Here is a 21,239-nt window from a genome sequence, read left to right as displayed (position 1 = left end):
AGCCAATTTTGAAAGCAGCCTGATTTCTGAAATGCTTCAGCTTGCAGGTGTTCAAAAATCCCATACGACTCCTTACCACCCGATGGGTAACGGGGCTGTCGAGAGATTTAACCGCACGTTAGGCAACATGATTCGTGCCTTACCACCTAAAGCTAAGCACAGATGGCCTCAAATGTTGAAGTCTCTCACCTTCTGTTATAATGCAACAATTCATGAGACAACCAGTTATCCTCCATTCCAGTTGATGTTCGGTAGAACTCCCAGGTTGCCTGTTGACATGATGTTTGACTCTGTACTACTTGATGACCAGGTGGTTGACTATGACCAATATGTGCAGTCTTTCAGAGATGATCTTGCACAGGCTATGAAACTGGCCCAATGCTCTGCTTCAAAACAACAGCAGAGGCAAGCAAACCTCTACAATAAGAAGCTCAAAGGTGCTCCAGTGAACATTGGCGACAGAGTACTCCTGGCCAATAAGGGCGAGCGTGGCAAGAGGAAAACTGCTGATAGATGGGGGAGTCATATCTACATTGTGATGGGAATGAACAAAGAGGTTCATACGTTTCGTATCAAAAATTGTGTGACTGGTACTGAGAAAGTTGTTCATAGATATCTCATAATGCCAGTGAACTTCCTGCCTCTGAGAAACGAAGTGTCCGATGATGATACTTGTGAGAATGTAACCTCAAGCAGATCAAGTCTGTCGGTGAATGAAAACGTAGAGCTGAGGTTACCTGTCGATGAACTGGACGAGAGAACTGTGTCATTGGTGTCTGAGCTCCCAGTTTCCCAAGATGCTGGCCCCTCTAAATCTGATTCTGTCCAGTTCAGTATAGATGACCAGCCTACTTCCCTGACTGTACAACATGATACCGACAACAGTAGACAGACAATTGAGACAGACTGCAGGTCTTTGACATATGAACCTGACGATGACAAGAACATTGTTCAGGCTGATGAAGGTGTAAATACTGATACTTTAGCCACTGACAATTTACAGCAATGTTCCAGAGCACCTTCCGGTCAGGGTGGGTCACTGACAGTCAGAACCAGATGTGGGAGGGTGGTTAAACCAGTCATTAGACTGATTCAGAATATGCATCAGAAGGTTTTGTCTGGGTTGTAGTGTTATTTGTTCGTATAGTTACGTGATTCTGTGTATCAAAATGATTAACTTTGTGGATTACATTTTGTGATTGAATTCTGAGATACATTTTGAATATCTGTCATTATAGTACCTTGTGAGGAGGAAGAGTATTTGTGAGTGATCCAACAGTGGATAAGATCTTATGAAATACTGTGCAAAAATGACCACTAAATGTATGTAATGTGTAACAGGCATGTTATTCCTGTGAGTGTTTAGAGGCTTTGCAACCCTCTTACATTTCTAATTCTGAAAAGAATAGTCTTACGACTGGAGTATTTAGTGTTTCATGTAACATACGGTATTATCTTTTGGTACTATGGTACAGATTTTTTTCCCTTTTACTTCTCTTTATTGTTCTTTCAAATTTGGTTACATGTACCTGTTTTATTTTGTCATGTGCAAGTGGAAGTCAGCAGGGGGGAATGTAGCAGGTGTGTATTTAGGAAATGATTTTGTGATTCCACTTGCCATGACCATATTTGGGGTTTCCTGCCGAGGTTGGTGCACTTTGCTGCTTCCCAGTCTGCATGAGACGTCACAGCGGTAGGTCGCACAAGTTTTGCAGCGATTCAATTAGGGCCGTATTTCATGTAACAGATGAATTCACATGATATATCTGTATGATTGTGATCTAAAGACCCTATGTGATGTACACTCAGATGTTTCATTGATTATTTTTCTTTGTTTCTTTTTAATATCTGTAATCTTCTCTTTCTCAGCGTCGGGCATTGCTGCCGCACGCTGGTTTAAATGCTGCACGTGTCCTCGTATATATTCGTTTGTGTTATCCAGAATAAATGAGAACCTGATGGAAAGAATTTTCGCAGTCTGTCTTTCGTTTCGACACAACGCTGAAAACAAACTGCTACATAAGTGCACATGAAAGTAACAGCATTTTTATTTCTTAAAATTGAACAGTGATCTTTGTGATGTGATAGTTTGTGTGTGTGTAACATTCTGACAACAAAAGGTCTATGGCATCAACTAACTGGCACACACAGCATGGCACAAAGCAAAGGCAAGCGATTTCCGATGTCAACAGCATAAATAAAACATTACCATCAATGAAAAAAAAACAACTGAAAGAGCAAAGGTGAAAAAAAGAAAAGAAAGCAAAAAACAACTTTGTGTAACATGTTTTTACCAGCAAAAGACCAATAAAGCAATAGAGTGCGAGTGTAAGGCCGACTGAGAAGGTCAGACATTCACCAGGTGTAGAGCAAAGCATCGCTTCACATTGTACTGAGAGTAAAAAACAACTCAACTGAATGCTCAGTAGCAAGTTTCTTTTCTTTATTGGTCTAAACTCCTCCCCCCTTCAGATTTAAATGTTTCTTCTTTGTGTATTTTGTACCCCTCTGCCACCTGATGAAAGCTGCTTGGCAGTACTGTTTAAATAGTTATTTGTATTCCTTTATAGTCTCATATAGGTAAAAGTTATGTAAAAACATTATGCAAAGCAGTGTAAAATAGTTTATAATACAAAATGATTCATCATTTGTCTTCTTTTGTACAACCTGTGATGATTTCATGTCACAGAATCTGTACTACGTGTGTGTTTTCAGTGAGATGAGCAAGCACATGCTAGCAGTAGGTGGAGGGGGATCAAAGGAGAGAGGAAGGAGGGATGAAAGAATTCAGAGAGAATGGGAGAACTGGGACAACGGAAGTGTGGGTGTAGTCAGGATTCACAAAGAATGAGATGAGCGTTTAAATCAAGAGGGTGGGCTCTCAGAACGGAGCGTTGTCCTGCACCGGGTTGGACTCGTTCGTAGAGTGAGCACTTTCACCATTGGCTTTGCCTCCAACCACCTTGTACTGAGACACACAAAAACCATTTAGAAGCATGCAGGACACAGAGTTCCCAGGATAAAAAAAGCATCTTTTTTAAAATCAAGTATAAAAAGCATGTGTCAAGTTACACTTAGACATGCTCTACACAACATTTTTTAACAAAAGTTTACATTTAGTGATTAAAAAATTATCTGGTGTAATTATAAAGTAAAAAGTCTCAAAATATATGATTATTTTCCAAAAAAGTCATTCAGTTTTTTGGGGGAAAACTGGCCTTGAGGGACTTTAAGGGCTCTCCATACAACATTGATAATAATACATGTTTCTTGAGCAGTAAACCAGAATATTAATGATTTCTGAAGGATCATGTGACACTAAAGACTGGAGTAATGATGCTGACAATTCAGCTTTGCTTTACAGTGATAAATTACATTTTAAAATATATTCAAATAGAAAAGTGTGGTTTTAAATTGTAATAATTTTTCACAATATTAAAATGTACAGTTGTTTTTTTTGTTTAAAATAAATGCAGAATTGGTGAGCATACGAGACTTCTAAAAGTATTAATGATATAATTTCTTGTTTCTGCTTCTGCATGATTGTACCACATGACTTTGATTTGGTGGACAAAAGTCTTTGTTTTTGTCTTTTAATATATTTCAAATATTGACAATGTATTTTTGAATAAATTAATAGATTAAATGAGCATCATGTCACTGACCCAGTTTCAAAAGTGAGCCTTACCTTGATGTTTCCAACTTTGTCCTCAAATGATTTGAAGGTTGGAGAGTTCCTATTTAATAAAACATGCATTAATCCCAGAAGAAACATTACAATTAATTAGACATGAGCAAGTGGGCTCAGTAAAGTAACTGGCAGATAAAAGGTTAAACACCACAAGCATGCAAAGAAAAAACATTTAATTGAGCTGTATGAGAATATTCAATCCAGCAGTTTAAACAGTTTAGTATTATTTGTTTTGATAAAAAAAAAAAAAAAAAGTGTTTTTTTTTTTTTTTCACACAAATGACAAACATTTTAATGTCTAATGAATCAGAAACCATTTGATTTGAGGGGCAGTGGTTTACACTAGTACTTTACCTCATAGTTGGCATACTTATTGAATGGCGAATGGAGTAGTTGCTACTTCGAAAGCATTAAAAGGAGAAAAAGTTGTGTGTATTAGCAAGCAAGCAGGACAGCAAGTGAGAGATCAGCTGGGTTACACCACACACAGACTGCTAGTTTATCCAAGATCTTTACAAATCACATTTGTTCACACATAAAATAGCACTGGAATCATGCATAATCAAAATTAGCTGGGTTTTGGAGCTAAAATAACATTAAAATCAATTCTGCATTCAAATTATATTTAAATACATTTTTAAAAATTAAATGGGCTTGGTATTACAAACAGAGCTCTGTTAAGCATTAACTTTTTGATGACATTAATCAGTCTTACCCAAAGGAGTTAGAGAAAGGAAGAGCTCTGTAGACCAAGCAAGGGCAGCATTTAAAAAGAAAGGGGGAATACAAAACCAATCAGGTTGGCCAAAGCAAGCAGGAAGAACAAATTATGAGAACTATTGTTCTGATATTGAGGGAATATGGAGAACAGTGAAATGAACCAAAAAACAATCAAACATCGACAGAGCAGCAGTTTTAATTCATAAAACATGGCTGAAGTTTTTGACCTGTTGAATGAAGCTATTAGCTTCTCTTTATCACACACTAGAGACTGATCTATTGAGCAGCTAATGATTTTGAGACTTATAACTAAGTCTCATGCCCTCTGCATGTCAGAACACGGAGTATCTACTACCAACAGGTCACGTTCAATAGAAGGAAATTCAGGCTTTCATAAAACTCCTCTTCTGCCTTCTGTTTGTGTTAGGAGTGGTGAGGGAAGTTAAATAAATGTGTGCAAATAATAGTAAGAACAGAGACAGTCTATGCAGTAAAGTGAATCAGGAGCCAGGAAAACAAGTTAGGTAGAGCTTCTGTTCATCATATGCAGTTGAAGTGGCTCTGCTGACTGTGGCTGCACTGCATTAACACTCATTATGGATAATAATGGCTTCACAGTAATGATGAACGGCAGCAGGATATGACACAAATGTAAACGGGTGGATCAATAACCAAAGAGAGCAGGGACAGAGGAAACACAGGCATGAAGGCTTTGTTCTCACACTGTAGGCAAATCCAATTGAGTTTCTAATCCAATCTTTTGTCTGCATTGTTATTTCATTAGACTTCAAGGCGCATATGGATGTCGTTTGGATTGTATTTTCTTTTTTTTTGGTTTTCAGAATCAATTCATTTTGGGTGGATTTGTTACATGTCTAAACAAAGCCAAAGAAGACAATTAATAAAATCAAAGGCATGTGATGGAGATCCAATATAAATCCATGAAATGCCATATAAACACACACACAGAAATGCAGTTTAAGATAAATCATGAGCAGCTTTGACACAACAGAACTGAAATGCTCAGCTAGGCAAAACACATTAACCAGGAACCATGTGTTAGTTTTAATTCATATTACCCAAGAAAAACTAAATTAAATAAAAACATGCGAGTTAAACGAAGAGATGCAAATCTAAGCGACTGCGGAGTCTCACTGTAATTTGTGACTGGAATAAGACTACTAGAGAAACACAGGAAGAACAAGGGTGGGTATTTTGACTTGTGCCATACCTCATGTCACCCAGTTTCCTGCTGATGGCCGTGCCAACAGTGGAGAGGGCGGCTGAGGTCTTCTGTCCAGCCTGAGACAGCGTTTCCTGAGTCTTTTTATACCTGCAAGAGGCAGAATGCAAAGAGAAAAGGATGTGGGGAGAAAGAGAGAGAGAGAGAGAGAAAATACAAAAATCATGTGAAACTCTTCAATGTCCATGAACCTCTCCACTTCTCAGGAGTTAGTCAACATAACCACAGCCTCCAGATGACAAAAACCAGTCAGAACTCTTAAAATAATCCAAGAAATGTTAGTTGGTCATACACTACCATTCAAAAGTTTGGGGTAAGATTCTGTTTTTAAAGAAAGGACACATTACATTAATCAAAAGTGACAAATGTTATGGCAAAAATGTTACAAAGTATTTCAATTTCAAATAAATGCTGCTCAGTTTAAATGTTTTATTCATCAAAGAATCCTGAAAAATTTTTTATCACATTTTTCATAAATACATAAAGCAGCAAAATGGTTTTCAACATTGATAATACTAAGATCATGAAGGATCATGATTTCTAAATCAATCGGAAGAGACTGGATTTTGTAATAACATTTCATAATATTGCTGTTTTACTATATTTTTGATCAAATAAATGCAGCATTGGTAAGAATAAAATATATATATTTTTTAAATTTTACAGACCTCAAACTTAAATGGTAATGCAAATCTACAGAGTAAGCACATTTGCAATTGCAATTCACACTACTTAGAAACGCAATATAAAGCTGTATTATCTAATAACCCAGCAACAAAATATCCATGAAGCATAGCAAGCCACCTTAAACCAATCTTTTAACCCTTCATGACCTCAATGAGACCAGAAAACATCCTTGAAAACACAAAGAATGAAGTAACTCACACTTCAGAGCTGGCAATGTCATCCAGAGTGGCAGAAGCTGAAAGATATCTACAGTACAAACGAACAGGGTAATACATTCAAATCTCCATTCTCTTAATCACAACGTGCTTTAACACACACACATACAACATTTCATTTAAAAAAATTATGATTATACAGTTATGTTGCCTCACAAACAAAACACAAGCACTGCTAAACTGCACAGCCAGAAACTTGTGTGCTCAAATAAGATGTGCGAGTATACTGGAGCTTTCAAGCACAAAAAGTCACAGACAGCAAATCTTGAAAGTCAAAAAGACATTACAAACCACCTTGGCTATTGGGAAACACGTAGCATGTTAGCAAAGTGGATCCTGATGTAATATTTATGACTACAGCAAGTGCACAAAACTGCAGAATGGACTCAGGAAGCATTAATTGGCCTTTACCGCTACAGACGTGGCATTCATTCATCTGAACATGACAAGACTTTCCTTACACAAACACATGCTCTCTCCGTAGACGTCTCTGTCTGAATGCGAATCAAACTGTGTGTGTAAAGAGGGAAGTGGGAGATCTCTCACACACTCGTGATAACGTAGCCTGTCTGACAGGTTCAGCTAAACTTCCAACTACATCAGGACTGCCACTAAAAGTCATGAGACCTGTGGAAAACCATAGAGGACCTTAGTCTCATGACAGGGTCTGATTCCAGAGTATCACTCTCATGACAGCCCTGTCTATACAGCTAAACCCGTCAGAATTACCGTAATACTATTTAACTTAAATACTACTAACTTAAAAAAAAATCACACTGAAAAAACTCAGTTGGTTCCTCTGACTTTGACTTTTTTGTTTGATATGCTATTTTATTATAGTCAGAGTAATCTGGTGCATCTTTGTTTAATATACACACTACCATTCAAAAGTTTGGGGTCAGTATGATTTTTATTTTTTTTTTTTACAAATTAGTATTTTTATTTATTAAATTGTTCGAAGTGAGAACAATAACTTCTATTCAAAGAATCCTGAAAATATATGAAAACAGAAATATTAAGCAGCATAGCTGTGTTTAATATTGATATAGTAAGAAATCTTTATTAAGCATCAAAGAAAGCATATTAGAATGATTTCTGAAAGATCATGTGACTCAAAAGACTGGAGTAATGATGCTGAAAATTCAGCTTCGTCTTCACACGAATAAATTACATTTTAAAACATATTCAAATGGAAAACAGTTCTTTTAAACTGTAATAATATTTCACAATATTACTCTTTTAAAAATCACCTTTGTTCAAAAAAATGCAGCCTGGTTGTGCTTAGGTGACGTCTTTCAAAAACATTTTTAAAAAATCGTATATCAACCCCAAACTTCTATCGAACTTTTGAATAGTAGTGTATCTACAGTATAGAGATGAATTAACGTAGCGATTAATTATTTGCAGACATAAACAAAGCACTGCTATAGAGACGAATAATTTCAACAAGCAAGGATGTGAACAGCTGATTTGAATTTCATCGGCTGATAATTCAGATATGGTACATGAACGCAGCATAAGTTTTAAAGAAGCAAACAGCTGGAGGATCCTGAGTATCTCAGAGAAGGAATACTATGCATGGGTGGAAAAAAAGAAGAGTCAAAAATACGTGAGACATGATTCAGTGTTTCAGATGCCCACTTCAACTAAAAAGCAAAAACACCTCTGGCCTTCATCATGTGGCAAAAGTTTCAGTTAGTCGAGTGGAGCATTTATGGGGCTGATAAATATGTACATTGTATTAGAGCAGGTTAGAGTCAATGATACAAGAGATCAGATCATAGCATCTCTGTTTGAGAGACAGGTTTTAGTGATTTGTGTTGGGCTGTATTTGATATGCATGGTTTTATTTAACCCATCAAGGGGTGGAGCATTTGAACACCTGGATCTATATTTGATGCACTGCATCCATTGATTTGTGATCACCAGAGCAGAAAAACCCCAAGGCAGCAGTTAGGCCTATGTCTTCTCCTAAAACACACTGGCTTCAGGTGTTCAAATGCTCAATTCTCACTGACAGCTCAAGAGTAGGTGAGAGGAGTTCGTGCATTCACTGCAAATACTCGGTCAAACACTCACATATCACACCCTGCAACCTTCTCATTCCACTGGCCCAGCTTCTCTGACATCACCACATAGCTAAAAAACACCAACATGGTTATGTGCTGCCTACAGCAGAGCTCAACGGCACAGCACTCAAGCAAAATTGGTGTTACTGATAACTACCTCTGACTGAAAACAAACCAATAACTCCATGGTTTGAAGTACTGACAGACTGAAATATTGGCTAGGCAAATTATTCTGCTGATATTTGGCCATATTTTGGCTAATTTTAATATATTTGAGTATATAATATATTTGAGTATATAATATATATTATATTTGCAAAATAAATGCTTACTTTTGTGTATACATTTTATGGATACAATGAACATTATGAATATAACAGGCACTTTATCCTAAACTACCCACAGGGTTATTACGCTATAGCAAAAATGAAATCACATGTTTTGGTAGGCTAACATTAGACTACCAAAATAGTAGTCAACTGCACATCAAGGCACTCTTGGCCCATGCAACCTGGGGCTATTAAGGGCCCAAGGTACTGACCAGGACCATAACCTCAGCAAAGTCCTGTAAAATACTACACATACTCATAAATCCACCTACAGGATCAAAAACAGCAAACATCTGTTGTTTGTCTCAGATCTTGAGAGTCACACTCAAACCAATGGCCATGAGCTCCAGCTTGGAACACAATAAATGGTGGTGATTCATGTCTGAGTCGACTACAATCCTCCCACAGAGCCCTTTGAAACTGGACTGCCGTTTTTCAACTGATAAAAAACAATTACACTGAAGGACTTTCAGCTGATGGCATAGATGCCAGCTTATAATATACACAGAAAACAATGGTCATCTCTAGGGTTGGGTGATGTCTACCAAACTGGCATCGGACGATGTCTGCAGTGAAACATCGTGATGGACGATGACATCGGGGGGGCGGGGTGGGGTTAAGGGTGTGCCCGAAGCGTGAAAGAAATAACGCGTTCTACGGAGCCACTAAAAGGTTAGCCGCTTGTTAGCGGTAGCCTGTTGCATTACAGTACATGAAAGTTCACTTACCACATACACAGAGTAAGGAGAAATGTCTGATAGGATGATGGCGAATGATTTGCATTCTAATTTACATCTAATCTTGTCAAATGTGTGGTAAGTACTGCCACTCCATAGTATAGAGTTCTTGTGGTTTCCGTAGTACGCTTCATTTCCTTTCCGAACACGGAACTGGGGGGGGGGTGGGGTTAGGAATCACGATGTCAGCTTAACATCGTGATGGCTGTCAGCCATCGGCGATGGCATCGTCTATCGGCCCAACCCTAGTCATCTCCTCTGTCTGAACAGGCACTCAAGAGCTTTTTCTAATGTTTTTATTTGATAATGTACAATCCTGCAGAAAATGCAACTGGACACCTGCGACTCTTTATTTTTAGGCTGATTTCCAGCAGCATGAAGCGAGAGGAGTGTGTGTGTGCTGGAAGAGAGCGCATTGAAGCTGGATTAGTTAGAAAGGCTTCAGTTCTCCCATGAATTCCTCCACTGATAGAACCAGCTACCAACTTGCATCTGCCATCATGCAGAGTCGTCACCCATTTGCCACTTCAACAAACCCTTTTAGTTCTAAATTTTGTCCAGAATTATGTCAAATCACTGTCATTCCTGCAGGGTCTGTGAAAGAGGTTTAGGATTCGACTTTGCATATGGCAACCCAGAAGACTGTATCTGTTACCTCCTGGGTTTGAGTAAGCAGGACATGTAGAAGGAATGCATTCTTACGCATTTGAGGTCTGGACGTCCTGCCAGCTTTTGGTGACGTTCTGTTTGAACTCACTCAGGGGGCTCAGGCCCAGTTTACGCTTCAGCTCCGATGCGTGGCGCTCTTTAGCCGACAGCACCTGCTGCAAGGTGTGGATCTCCTCCTCAACCTAACAGGATGTCACAGTTTGTTCAAAGACGTAAACAATAACTCAATAACATGAATATATGAATTACTTCTATTTATAATGAATCACTTTGAATTAACATGTTAATTTAACAGCCCTAATCTTAAGATATACTGGAGAAGATGAGCACATCATCAAACCTCTTGTCATGCAGTGGCTGTTGGTGTTTACCTTGGTGAGCTCCAGTCTCAGTTCCTCGGCCTCCTCCTCCGTCAGACCCGGAGGGAGAGTCCCAGGACTCACAGCGGCTGCCCCCCTCTCTTCAGGCACGTCTGAGAGTGAGTCAGAGCCCAGGCCTTTATGTGGAGAGTTCAGATTGATGTCTGTAAGATTGAAAGAGAATGACGTGTTAAAGATGAAGTGCATAATTTCAGTGACACTAAACAATAGTAAAACAAAAAATTAAGTGACGCTTTTTCTTAAAACATGTATGAATAAATAATACTAATAAACTGATCTCTTTAAGTTATTTCAAGAAAACGACAGAAAAAATTATTAATGAAAATATATACAGTAGTCAAACCAAAAATTATTCAGACACCAGATCTAATTTTTGATATTTTTTTACTAGAAGGTACAGGACACTATAGTTCATTTATGTAAGTGATGATAGCTAAATGAACTGAGACATATTATACCCAAAAATTCTTCATACAGTGGACTACCAGTAAAACTGATAAAAAATTTGGGACCAAAAATTATTTTTATCTTTGACCTGACCATGTTTTGCGTAAGTGTTTTTTCTTTAATTGCTAATGCGACCTTTTTACACCACAGACTGAACAAAATTAAGCATTGCTTGGTAATTGGTTGACCTAAATTGGTATTATCTAATTGTCTACTTAAATTTAACAGCTGATAGCTATTCAACCTAATTCATTACATACCTTTCTATCAAGTTATCTGATGTTATCAAGATGAATTTGTTCTGACACAGTTTAACTCTGAGTTCTTGTCATATTTTATTACCATTTTATATATAATATAGCGAATGAACTGTGATATTGTGAGACATGTTGAAGGTGTCTGAATAAATTTTGGTTTGACTGTATTTATGTAATTCAAATTGCTGCAGAAATTGCACTGTAACTAACATGTGTATTAGATTTGAGGTTATGTATTGACAAAATTCACTTATAGCAGCTATATTTAAATTTTCGTCTAGGGAAAATGAAACCAAAACACTGATGACTCATCTTGTACTACAAAGATTTTTGGCCAATCAAAGGCTCTCTAAAATGACATAACTAAAGCTTATTAATCCTTCGATTTGTTCCACCCAAATGTACCTTTTCCATAGTTAATACATTAATTTAATTTATGCATTTAGCAGACGCTTTTATCCAAAGCAACTTAGTGCATTCAGACTACATTTTTCAACAAAAAAAAATAAAAAAAATTTTTAATACATAACCACAAAAAAGAAAAAGCCCTTGTTTCATTAATTAATTATGTTATTTATCCTGTCAGCATGAACCTATAATCACTCTTCACACAAGCATTTTATCGAACTCACATTCAGACGTAAAACCATAACAGCAGAAATTTCAGTACAGTGAAAGTGAGTGAAAATGCATTTATATAAATACATATAATATACAGTGCATTGTTTATATATATTTTTTCATTCATTCAATAAGCACGTGTGCACAATTCAAAGGTTTGATCAAACAGTCAATTTAGGTCAGTCTGTGAAAGAGATGTCACGTGGGTCTGAGCTATATTAATGACACATGTCATTAGCCCCTCACTGACCCTAAACTGCCTATTTAAATAGCAACGCATAATATGGCACAACAGATAAAGGAGTGGTGTTGTCTTTACTAATGGTTTAATAATAATATCCCAAATCCAAGTTGAAAATCGCCACGCCACAAGCGCACACATCGAGAAACGGAACCATAATTTCCCTATCAGCTGTGATTTCGATGTGAATCAAATTATTGTAACGCAAACACCTGCACTCAGCCTCGGTGTGTTTTTGTTATGCATTAGTAACCTGATCGCCAGCCCTGCCCTGATCTCCCCTTCACCACCACACATTCACAACGCTGGGATCCAGAGATAAGGCTACAGTTACTCTACATTACGCCATAAACGTATAAGCGGTTGTATCAATCCAATGTTTGTGTTTGATTGCTTAGTTTTTGTTTACCTTGATTGGCGGAATCCATGTCGTCGGTTGAGATCTTCAAAACGTTGTCTTGACAGTTACGTAATTCAGAGGAAAAAAAGCTCTGCGAGGCGTAAATACGTGTCTTCCCTCTACTACCAAAACATCCAAAAGCGCTTGACAAGTCAACACAGGATCCCGAGCGATCAGCCAGCTCAGCTCCGCTTGAAGAGCTGCCCAAGTGCGCTTTCCTTCCGGCGCCCTGAGATGACGTCTACTGTGTCCTGAGCAGATCAACGAAATAGCTGAGAAAAATAGAAGTAGTAGTTGATGCTATCAAACATCTTAAATGTAACAAATCACCTGAAGTTTTATGTAGTGAATCTGATTTTGCTTCTTGCAAAATTTCACATCCACAAATGCAAATATTCAAACTCTAGACCTCTCTTCTTTGTTTTTATAAAAGATTTTGAGCAATACCTTTCATTAATCCAGTTTTTCTATCTTTATCTAAAAAACTTTATCTATCTCTTTTCCTATCTTTAATGACATGTAAATCTCAATTTTATTCTTTCAGTTTGTAATGTATTAACAACCCCCTTTTCCTTTTTTTTCCCCGATCTTTTTTTTGTTTGTTTCTACTTTAATTGTTGTTATTATTGTTTATCATTTTTATGTTAATGGTTGTATTATTCTATGTGTACTATTCTTGATTTTTGAGTATTAATAAAAAAAATAAAAAAATAAAAAAAAATAGCTGAGAAAAATATCATTGGCCCATACTGTTATTTAATTTTAGGAAAATCTAGCAGATCAGTGCTTAAGTGCTTAAGAAAAGCATGTCATTTACAATGAACAAACTGAATACAAGAAACTCAACGCATTAAACTGTTGTAATAAGAAAACGGACGAAAAGTTTTTTTTTTTACAGTTTTTCTACAAATGCCATGGTTAAACTATGGTTGGTGTTGGTAATTTGTGGTTACCATGGTTTAACTATAGTTAACCTGGTTTTCTTGGGTTTTATTTGTAGTAAAACCATGATTAAATTTTCGTGAGAGACTTTGTGTCAGGCTATGCGCAGACTTTGATTTATTCATCAATCCCTACGGTTAGACAATTATTTAAATTATTTCTTATAGCATTGGCGAGGTGCGATTAGTGAACGGATTTCTCTTCAGAGATGCGTTCACGGATCGAAATCAATCGGTGAAAGCGATTCTTGAATCAACAGCTCACCGACTCACTGATTGAACCGAGAACGTTTATAATCACGAAATCAAAATGGACTTTTCATATTTTTATGAAACATTGCAGTTTTTATTATAGTTTTTTTTTTATCCGTGCACATTATTATTTTATATAGGCTAATATTGCAGTGTTTATAAACGATTTATCCATGCACATAATTATTTTAATATTTATGTGCCTTTAATCAAAACAACTTCCTTGCCGCGTCACTGTTTCTGATATTCCACTCTGAGTCAAAACAACAAACAAATTCATTCCAGATGGACAAAATCCCGTCCTACATTTTACTCATTTGAGAAGCAATACGTCACAATTGGGACGAAAAGACAGTTGCAACTTTCCTTTCGTGTCAACTTTCAATTAGATGTTAATCATACAGAGCCCCGCAAGACATGTGGAAGAAAAAATAAATATTGTGCCACAAATAAAAAATGTGCTCCCACAACTTGATTGTGGCTACATTTTATTAATTTGTTGATTTAATCATAATTTGCACCCTCGTTTTTATTTAGTTAAATCGTAGCCCACAAATTAGGCTATACCTAAAACGAGGGAATAAATTAACAAATTCTTTTTAAGCAGAATTGATACTTAAAATCTGTCCCAGCCACCGCTACTTTATTACAAGAGTACCCTACTAATCCAGGGACAATAACTTAAAATAATAATAATTTAAAAATTAATTTAAAGATAATATAATAATGTTGTGTAGCCTTTAAAGGCAGAGTAAGTGATTTCTGGTAGCCAATGTTGATATTTGAAATCACCAAAACAAACACGCCCCTACTATTCAGTAGGTGTAATGTATTGTAAGTTGCTTCAGAAGTATTGCAAGTATTACATACAACAATAAATCAGTGCATTGACATAAAAAAGGAAATTTACTTTTGGTACTTAAGTACTTTTAAAAGCAAGTACTTCTGTACTTTTACTTAAGTAAAAATCTGTCTTTACAACTTTTACTTGTAATGGAGTAATATTTGACCAGCAGTATCTGTACTTTCACTCAAGTAATAGAGTTGAGTACTTTGTCCGCCTCTGCATTTATGTAGTTTTGTTTTCCTTATAAAAGTCCAGGAATTTGTCAAGTTTTCCGTCAGGTGTCTTTTTTAATGAAATTATGTCATTACGTTGCTGTCTTACCGCCAGCCAATCGCTGCATTGCTGATCGTGGTTTCGAGCATCGATACATAGCCCCTTTTAAACCAACCCATAAACGCACAATTATCTCAGATAACTCAATCCCGCCATACTAATCATCAACAACAGCTGTGTTTGAAGAACCGAATTAGCCAGATCCTGATTAGCGCGATGATATCATCTTGGATGTGACGTTTCATCTCGGATGTAATAAGCGACGTACGAAGAACGGGCCCCTGCTCTGTAACCAAAAATAAACGAATTTGTATTTGTCTGACACAATGAGGAAAACACAAATTTATGACAATGATTTACAATTTCTCAAAATTTCACATAATGCATTGCACAAGCCATTAGACAGTCAATGCTGACACAATGAGAAAAGAAAAGAAAAAAGAAAATCAGTGTTTTAGTTCAAGCCAACTTTTAAGATTACACTCGTAAACACTATTCATCCATTCATATCATTACAACCAAATCTGTATGTTTCAAATTATACAGTCTTGGAGCACTCGTCTAACAAATGGCGAGAACTTTCACTGACTATTACAGCAAGAACAGTCAATGTTATTGGGCAAACAAAAAACAGATCCAAAAATAAGTGTATACGATGTTTTAATTTTTTGCACAAACACAAAGAAGATTTTTTTCAAGAAGGGAAGAGAACCCATTCTGACAAGTGGCAAGTCACCATTCTTTCTTTGAGCTTCTGGTTTTATTTTGGAGGATTGAGCCAGTAGAAACAGAGACAAATCATCTCACTGGTGACCACTGGAGGGCTCAGTCTTTCTAGTGCTGAGCTCACAGCTGTGCCAGTCTGCAGAAAACTTGTTTTATGCAAGAACATAGAGACATGATACTAATCCAGTCTATCTTAAAACCTTCCTCCCATTTAAACAAAAACATTTTGGCTTTGTTTTTATTCAAAATAACATGTGAGCATTATTAGTACCTGGAGACTATGTCCAGACCCTTCACCTCTGCTATATACAAATAAGGCACTGAATGTTTCCCCATATTCGCTGGAGGATGACCAGAAAGCCCAGGAAATAAAAGACTAGAGTGACAATCTAAAGGAAAGATAGAAAAGAAGCAATTACTGATGTATATTTCAATATACCTTAAATACCACAATTTTATCTAATTCTCTTAAGTCTCAGGTTAGAGGTTCTTATTTAAGTGTCCAGAAAAATTTCTTGAAAACTTTGACTGAGACTGCAGATGCACACATTAGTAGATGAATGTACCTGTGAAGTGCTTAAGCCATTCTTCTCACACACAGCCACTTTTCTGATGTCTCTACAACTGTCTGCTTGTCCACAAGAGTCCTCTATTGTCTCCGGTGTTGGATTCATCATCTCAGAACCCTCTGGTTTCAGATCCGGATCTGGTTCAGGGTCAGGTTCTAGGGTCAGCACTGGTTCAGGTTCAGACTCCGGTTCTGACTCTGGTTCATAAGGTGTTTCCTCCACTTCTTCTTCAGCTGTAAAGTTGGCAGCATTAATCAGAGGATTTGTGAAAAATAAATGATAAGTTAATCTATTGGGTCTCTGATGCTCACGCTCCATGAAATCCAGCTGGTACAGAACTCTCTCCTCTGCATCAAAATCCACCCTGTAGTGATCCATCTTCTCATAGTCAGGATCCAGGGTCTCCTGAGTGAAGCAGTTAGATGCTTTACCAACCCTTCAGAGAAAAGAAAAGATACTGTTTTTGTTTGATTTAAGCGAACATTATTTCAACAGTCTTGCTAAATTTGCTAATAGACTTACTTTTCAATGAGATCTTGTGAGGTCTATAAAGCAGAGATAAAAATATATATCAAACTGCATGCCTTTGGCATTCAAAATGTAAGATTACTGAGGAGCCCCACACAAAAGTTATAGTACCTGCACAAAAGAAGCCATCTCTGGGTCCTCTATGGCATTCTGGGCTGCCTGGATGAACTTTGAGTTTGTGTCTACATGCTCACTGTAGATCTGCAGTAAAGACTGGGTCCAGCCAGTCTTTTCTTCCTGCTCAGAGGTGATTTGTTGGGTCATGATCTTACGACGTTCCTCCAGAATGGCAGATAATTGATCGAACCTCTCGCACAGAATTTGTTTCTGGATCCTGCTGTTTTCCTGTCAACGTGGAATTGTGTGCATGAACAGATCCTTTGTTTGTAGTTTTTTGATGTTTCATTGCATGACTTTGTAAAAGATCCACACAAACCTCTATGTTCCTGCGGAGTGCCTCTAGTTCGTTAACAAATGACTGAACGCGTTCATTTGTGGAAACCAAAGTAGCAAGTCTGTCACTGAGTTCAGCCTATAAGAATTGAAATTAATTATTTGGCTCATTACAAGATGTGAAGATGTAACATGACAACGCAAATATTTTTTTTTAGGAGAAAACACCTTCTGCTGCTGGTAAACATCAGGCAGGGGAACTACTTGGCAGTTTTTATGGGCCCCAAACACCTTACAGAGAGAGCAGGAGGTCACCTGACACGTCAGGCAATAAATATTAAGCTTCTCATCTTCATGCTCCGTACAACTGAACAATGCAGGAGGCTTCTGTGGAGGCCTAGAGCTGGAGACACATTGATTTACAATAAATTAAAGATCAGTTAAACACTTACCGTACTGACATAACTTAGGTTTACCATACATCTCGGATCTTTCTCTATCATCTGACCTTTCAGACTCCTGTTTGTAAACATCAATAATGTTCTCCACGAGTAAATTGCGCTGCAGTCCATAAACTCCATGACGGTCCAAGACAACCTCATGCTGACAGGAAGGGCAGCGAAAACGTCCTCCGATTCCAACCTGGAAGAGAGACGGCTGCACATCTTACTCAGCATGCTGTTCTTCAAATGTCAGCAGTATCTGTGATTACATGCATCGACTGACAATTGAAACCACTTTTCATAATTCACTACAGATGTCTTTCTAAGCAAGAAAAAAATGAAAAGAAATGCCTAGCATGGTTAACCAGACTGAATAACATCACCTCTTGGTTAGACTAATTGAACTTTCATGTACCTCCTTAGAGATGCGCTGTTTGTACTTCGAGGGTAAGATGATCTTACTGAGCAGTCTAAATCTGTGCATGCATGTGTCTTTGTCTCGTCTTAATCAGTAGATACAGGGACATAAAATAGAGTTTTCAAACAGAGGAGCTTGAGACTGATCTCATCAGGTATCCTAAATAGTCAGACTCTTTAATAGCTCTCAGCTGCTGAGGCTTACAGGTCCAGTGTGAATCAGAGCACCATCACTGGCTCAATTATAATGATGTCCTAAAGCATGATGGGAATTATTTATTCACTGTATTATTTGCTATCTATTTACAAGAGATGCACAACTTGATATTCCTCAGGAATCATGATGATAATATATTTATGCCACTACTTCGTTCTTGGTTTCAGTTTCAAAATGACACTACACTCACTCTGAGAGGTCAGAGGTCAAGTGTGTATGCAGTTAGCAGGGTTGCACACCAGTTTAAAGGGGTCATATGATGCTGCTAAAAATAAAACAAAATTATTTGGTGTATTTGGTGTAATGAAATGTGTTTATGCAGTTTTATAAAGAATATCTCTTTGGATTTGAGACTTTAGTCTTTGCAACTTTACAGATATTCTTTATGCACCGAGAGCTTGTAACACTCCAAAGAGAAAGGAAACATTGAAATCGCATCATATGACCCCTTTAAGAATTTTAGAATTGCAATCAAAGTTTGAATTTAAGGAAGTGGAATTAAAATTGAAATTCTAAGAAATTCATGTGACCCCATGAAGTCAACATATTCTGTTACACCAAATACACAAAATAATGATCTTTAAAAAAGCATCATATGACCCCTTTAAATTACTTTATCGGTTGAATTTCAATCCAATTCAAATGTTAATTCAGCTTCCTGTAGTGCATATTTAAACAGCCCTGGTTCTTAAAGGTGCAGAGATCAACTAACATTTTTATTAGCATCTCTTTGGACCACCTTTCTAACTTACACATCAGCATAATGTGATTAATGCTATGTATAACTATCTGATAATTATGATGTGATAGCATATGAAAACGGTAAGACAAGCATGCAGATAAAAAGGTTCAGCCAGAAATGTCATAATTTTTCTCCCATGTAAATTGGCCTCATGACAGATACACTGCTTGGCTTTTAACCTTTGCTTATGAGGAGGTGTAAGGGAAAACCGGTGAGGTATCAAAGTTAATTTAGGTGCAGAGGAGGAGGAGGGTTATGCAGACAAAACATATATCTGTTACAAGGGACTTTCATATCAATATGCATTGTGTGCTGCATGAACACGAAACCACTGATGGCTCAAATGCATCAAATGTAGGCCATCATCTATTTTTATACCTCAGATTTCAGACTGAGATTGAGTTTAGACATTTGCAATCCCCACCTGTTGGCTTTCCACATGACAGGTCTAGAAAACTGTCTTGTGTTTGTGGTTACTGTGGTACTGCCATGACTTTAGAAACTCCTAAAAATATGTCTATAATAATAACTACAACTGTAAAGTTTTAATTATCATTCCAATTGTACGAGAATATGGAAATTTATACCACAAAAATAACGATAAAGACAGAGTTATGATATCATTGGAATTAGAACGATTTTTTCCCAGGTGTTGATCGATTAAAAAAAAACACTCAGTTTAACTCAGCCAATGAGAATCCATCCTGCTTGAGCGTTTAAAGTGGCAGAGGACAAAACTGCAGCATGCGCTTATAATAAACAGAATGTTATTATCCATTGGTGTGGATGCTAATATAGTTAACGTTACTGAGATAAATGGGCATGTATGTACCCAAATGTACAAGCACCTTGACATGTTGTTGACCATCCAACTTCGCAAAAATGACCTATCGCTTAAAATTCAAATAGCACCTTAGCACATAGAAAACACTTTGGGTTATGAAGGAAACTGGCAGCTCATGACATGCACAGATGAACTGTACGTGTATCAAGTGCACAGATGCTATTTTGAGAATTCATCATCTTACCAAAGGCTTGAAAAAGTACTTCTACATCCACACATAAACCATCATCCTCTGAGTGAGTTGGTACACACCTGGTACAGTTCATTGGCACACTTGCGGCAGAGGTTGTGCTGACAGGGCAGAATGACCACTGGTTTCGTGAAGACCTCCACACAGATGGGACAGATGAGTTGTTTCTCCAGCGTCCCCAGTGAGGGGTCTTTGTGGTAAGAGTGAATATCCAGTGGAAGAGACATGGCCGTGTGCCCCTGCTGACCCCACACTCGCTGGAAATTAAGATCGGAGAGTGAAACCACAGCTAAGGAGATGAGACGCCACCGTCTTCATGTCTCTGTGCTGTGTGGTTGTCCAGTCTCTCGAGGCAGCAGTCGCTCTGCCCGTGCTTGAACAGTGAAATGGGGCCTGTGTTGGTTTGCAGCTGAAGATATGTATGTGTGCATGTGCAAGAGGGGGAAGGTGTCCGGTTTCTTGCTGGCTCACTGGGACACCCCCTACCCTTGATCAGTTGTGCCCATATCAGGCAGCCAGTGGAATGCTGGGAAACAGAGATGATGCCTCATCTCCAGTTACTCCAATCATTCATGTCTTCAGCCTTGAAACAGTCAACAAGTCAATAATGCCAGAACAGCTACAGTATTAGAGGAGAGTAAGATAGTGTTTATGAAGTGTACTTAAACTTTTAAGACAAAAACTTCCACAAGTGTGTACGATTACATTCGAGTTGGAAAAAGACAGAGGAAAAACTGAAGAGTCATTTTAAAATTGCAATATTTCACAATATGACCGTTTTTACAGTATTTTTTATCAAATAATTGCAGAAAAAATGTAGTGTACTTAAAATAAAAAGTCATTATTTACTCACCCTCATGTTGTTCCAAACTTGTATGACTTTCTTTATTCTGTAAAATTCTAAAGTTGGTGTTCTGAAGAACTGTTTTTACCCATACTATGAAAGATCCGAAACAACACTTTGTAACTCTCTCTCTCTCTCTCGCTCTACATACACACACACACACTTACGCTCATTCGTATCTTAACATTTTTTTTTTTTACTTTTCTTTAATACATACGTTTCTTACTTTCACTTAAATGTTTTTGGTTTAATATTCTAACTTTATGTTAGTGCTGTCAAACTATTAATCGCGATTAATCGCATCCAA

General features: G+C 37.4%; 2 protein-coding genes across 10 annotated transcripts; both read right to left on the bottom strand.

The window, feature by feature from the left end:
* Window positions 1–2,030: 2,030 nt before the first annotated feature.
* LOC107672016 (tumor protein D54-like) lies at window positions 2,031–12,970 on the bottom strand. Of its 8 annotated transcripts, none has more exons than XM_016465059.1 (9): window positions 12,716–12,970; window positions 10,732–10,883; window positions 10,394–10,542; window positions 6,540–6,587; window positions 5,643–5,744; window positions 4,407–4,433; window positions 4,046–4,090; window positions 3,689–3,737; window positions 2,031–2,968 (listed from the first exon to the last, which is right to left on the bottom strand). In XM_016465059.1, the coding sequence occupies exons 1-9, from the start codon at window positions 12,732–12,734 to the stop codon at window positions 2,882–2,884; spliced, it is 678 nt and encodes a 225-aa protein (XP_016320545.1). In that variant the 5' UTR covers window positions 12,735–12,970; the 3' UTR covers window positions 2,031–2,881. The 8 variants fall into 8 exon arrangements, with proteins under 8 accessions (XP_016320545.1, XP_016320547.1, XP_016320548.1 ...); XM_016465061.1 differs by having other exon boundaries at window positions 4,046–4,087; XM_016465062.1 differs by lacking the exon at window positions 4,407–4,433.
* Window positions 12,971–15,594: 2,624 nt separating this feature from the next.
* LOC107671958 (tripartite motif-containing protein 54-like) lies at window positions 15,595–20,496 on the bottom strand. Of its 2 annotated transcripts, XM_016464970.1 has the most exons (10): window positions 20,151–20,496; window positions 17,744–17,892; window positions 17,464–17,638; window positions 17,279–17,374; window positions 16,954–17,187; window positions 16,837–16,859; window positions 16,626–16,750; window positions 16,312–16,547; window positions 16,017–16,134; window positions 15,595–15,881 (listed from the first exon to the last, which is right to left on the bottom strand). In XM_016464970.1, the coding sequence occupies exons 1-9, from the start codon at window positions 20,313–20,315 to the stop codon at window positions 16,048–16,050; spliced, it is 1,290 nt and encodes a 429-aa protein (XP_016320456.1). In that variant the 5' UTR covers window positions 20,316–20,496; the 3' UTR covers window positions 15,595–15,881; window positions 16,017–16,047. The 2 variants fall into 2 exon arrangements, with proteins under 2 accessions (XP_016320456.1, XP_016320455.1); XM_016464969.1 differs by having other exon boundaries at window positions 15,595–16,134.
* Window positions 20,497–21,239: the final 743 nt, after the last annotated feature.

Source organism: Sinocyclocheilus anshuiensis, unplaced genomic scaffold, assembly GCF_001515605.1.
Source record: "Sinocyclocheilus anshuiensis isolate Anshui unplaced genomic scaffold, SAMN03320099.WGS_v1.1 scaffold1053, whole genome shotgun sequence".
Taxonomy (NCBI): domain Eukaryota; kingdom Metazoa; phylum Chordata; class Actinopteri; order Cypriniformes; family Cyprinidae; genus Sinocyclocheilus; species Sinocyclocheilus anshuiensis.
This window is presented reverse-complemented; position numbering and strand designations above follow the sequence as displayed.

Coding starts and splice junctions, on each gene's coding strand:
- LOC107671958 (XM_016464969.1), bottom strand. CDS start 20,315: ATGTCTCTTCCACTGGATATTCACTCTTACCACAAAGACCCCTCACTG. Junction 17,639..17,743: donor TACAAACAGGAGTCTGAAAG/GTCAGATGATAG, acceptor ATGTGTCTCCAG/CTCTAGGCCTCCACAGAAGC. Junction 16,548..16,625: donor CCAGCTGGATTTCATGGAGC/GTGAGCATCAGA, acceptor CCAACTTTACAG/CTGAAGAAGAAGTGGAGGAA.
- LOC107672016 (XM_016465059.1), bottom strand. Junction 5,745..6,539: donor GACATTGCCAGCTCTGAAGT/GTGAGTTACTTC, acceptor TGCCTCTTGCAG/GTATAAAAAGACTCAGGAAA. Junction 4,434..5,642: donor AGGAAACTGGGTGACATGAG/GTATGGCACAAG, acceptor CTTGGTCTACAG/AGCTCTTCCTTTCTCTAACT.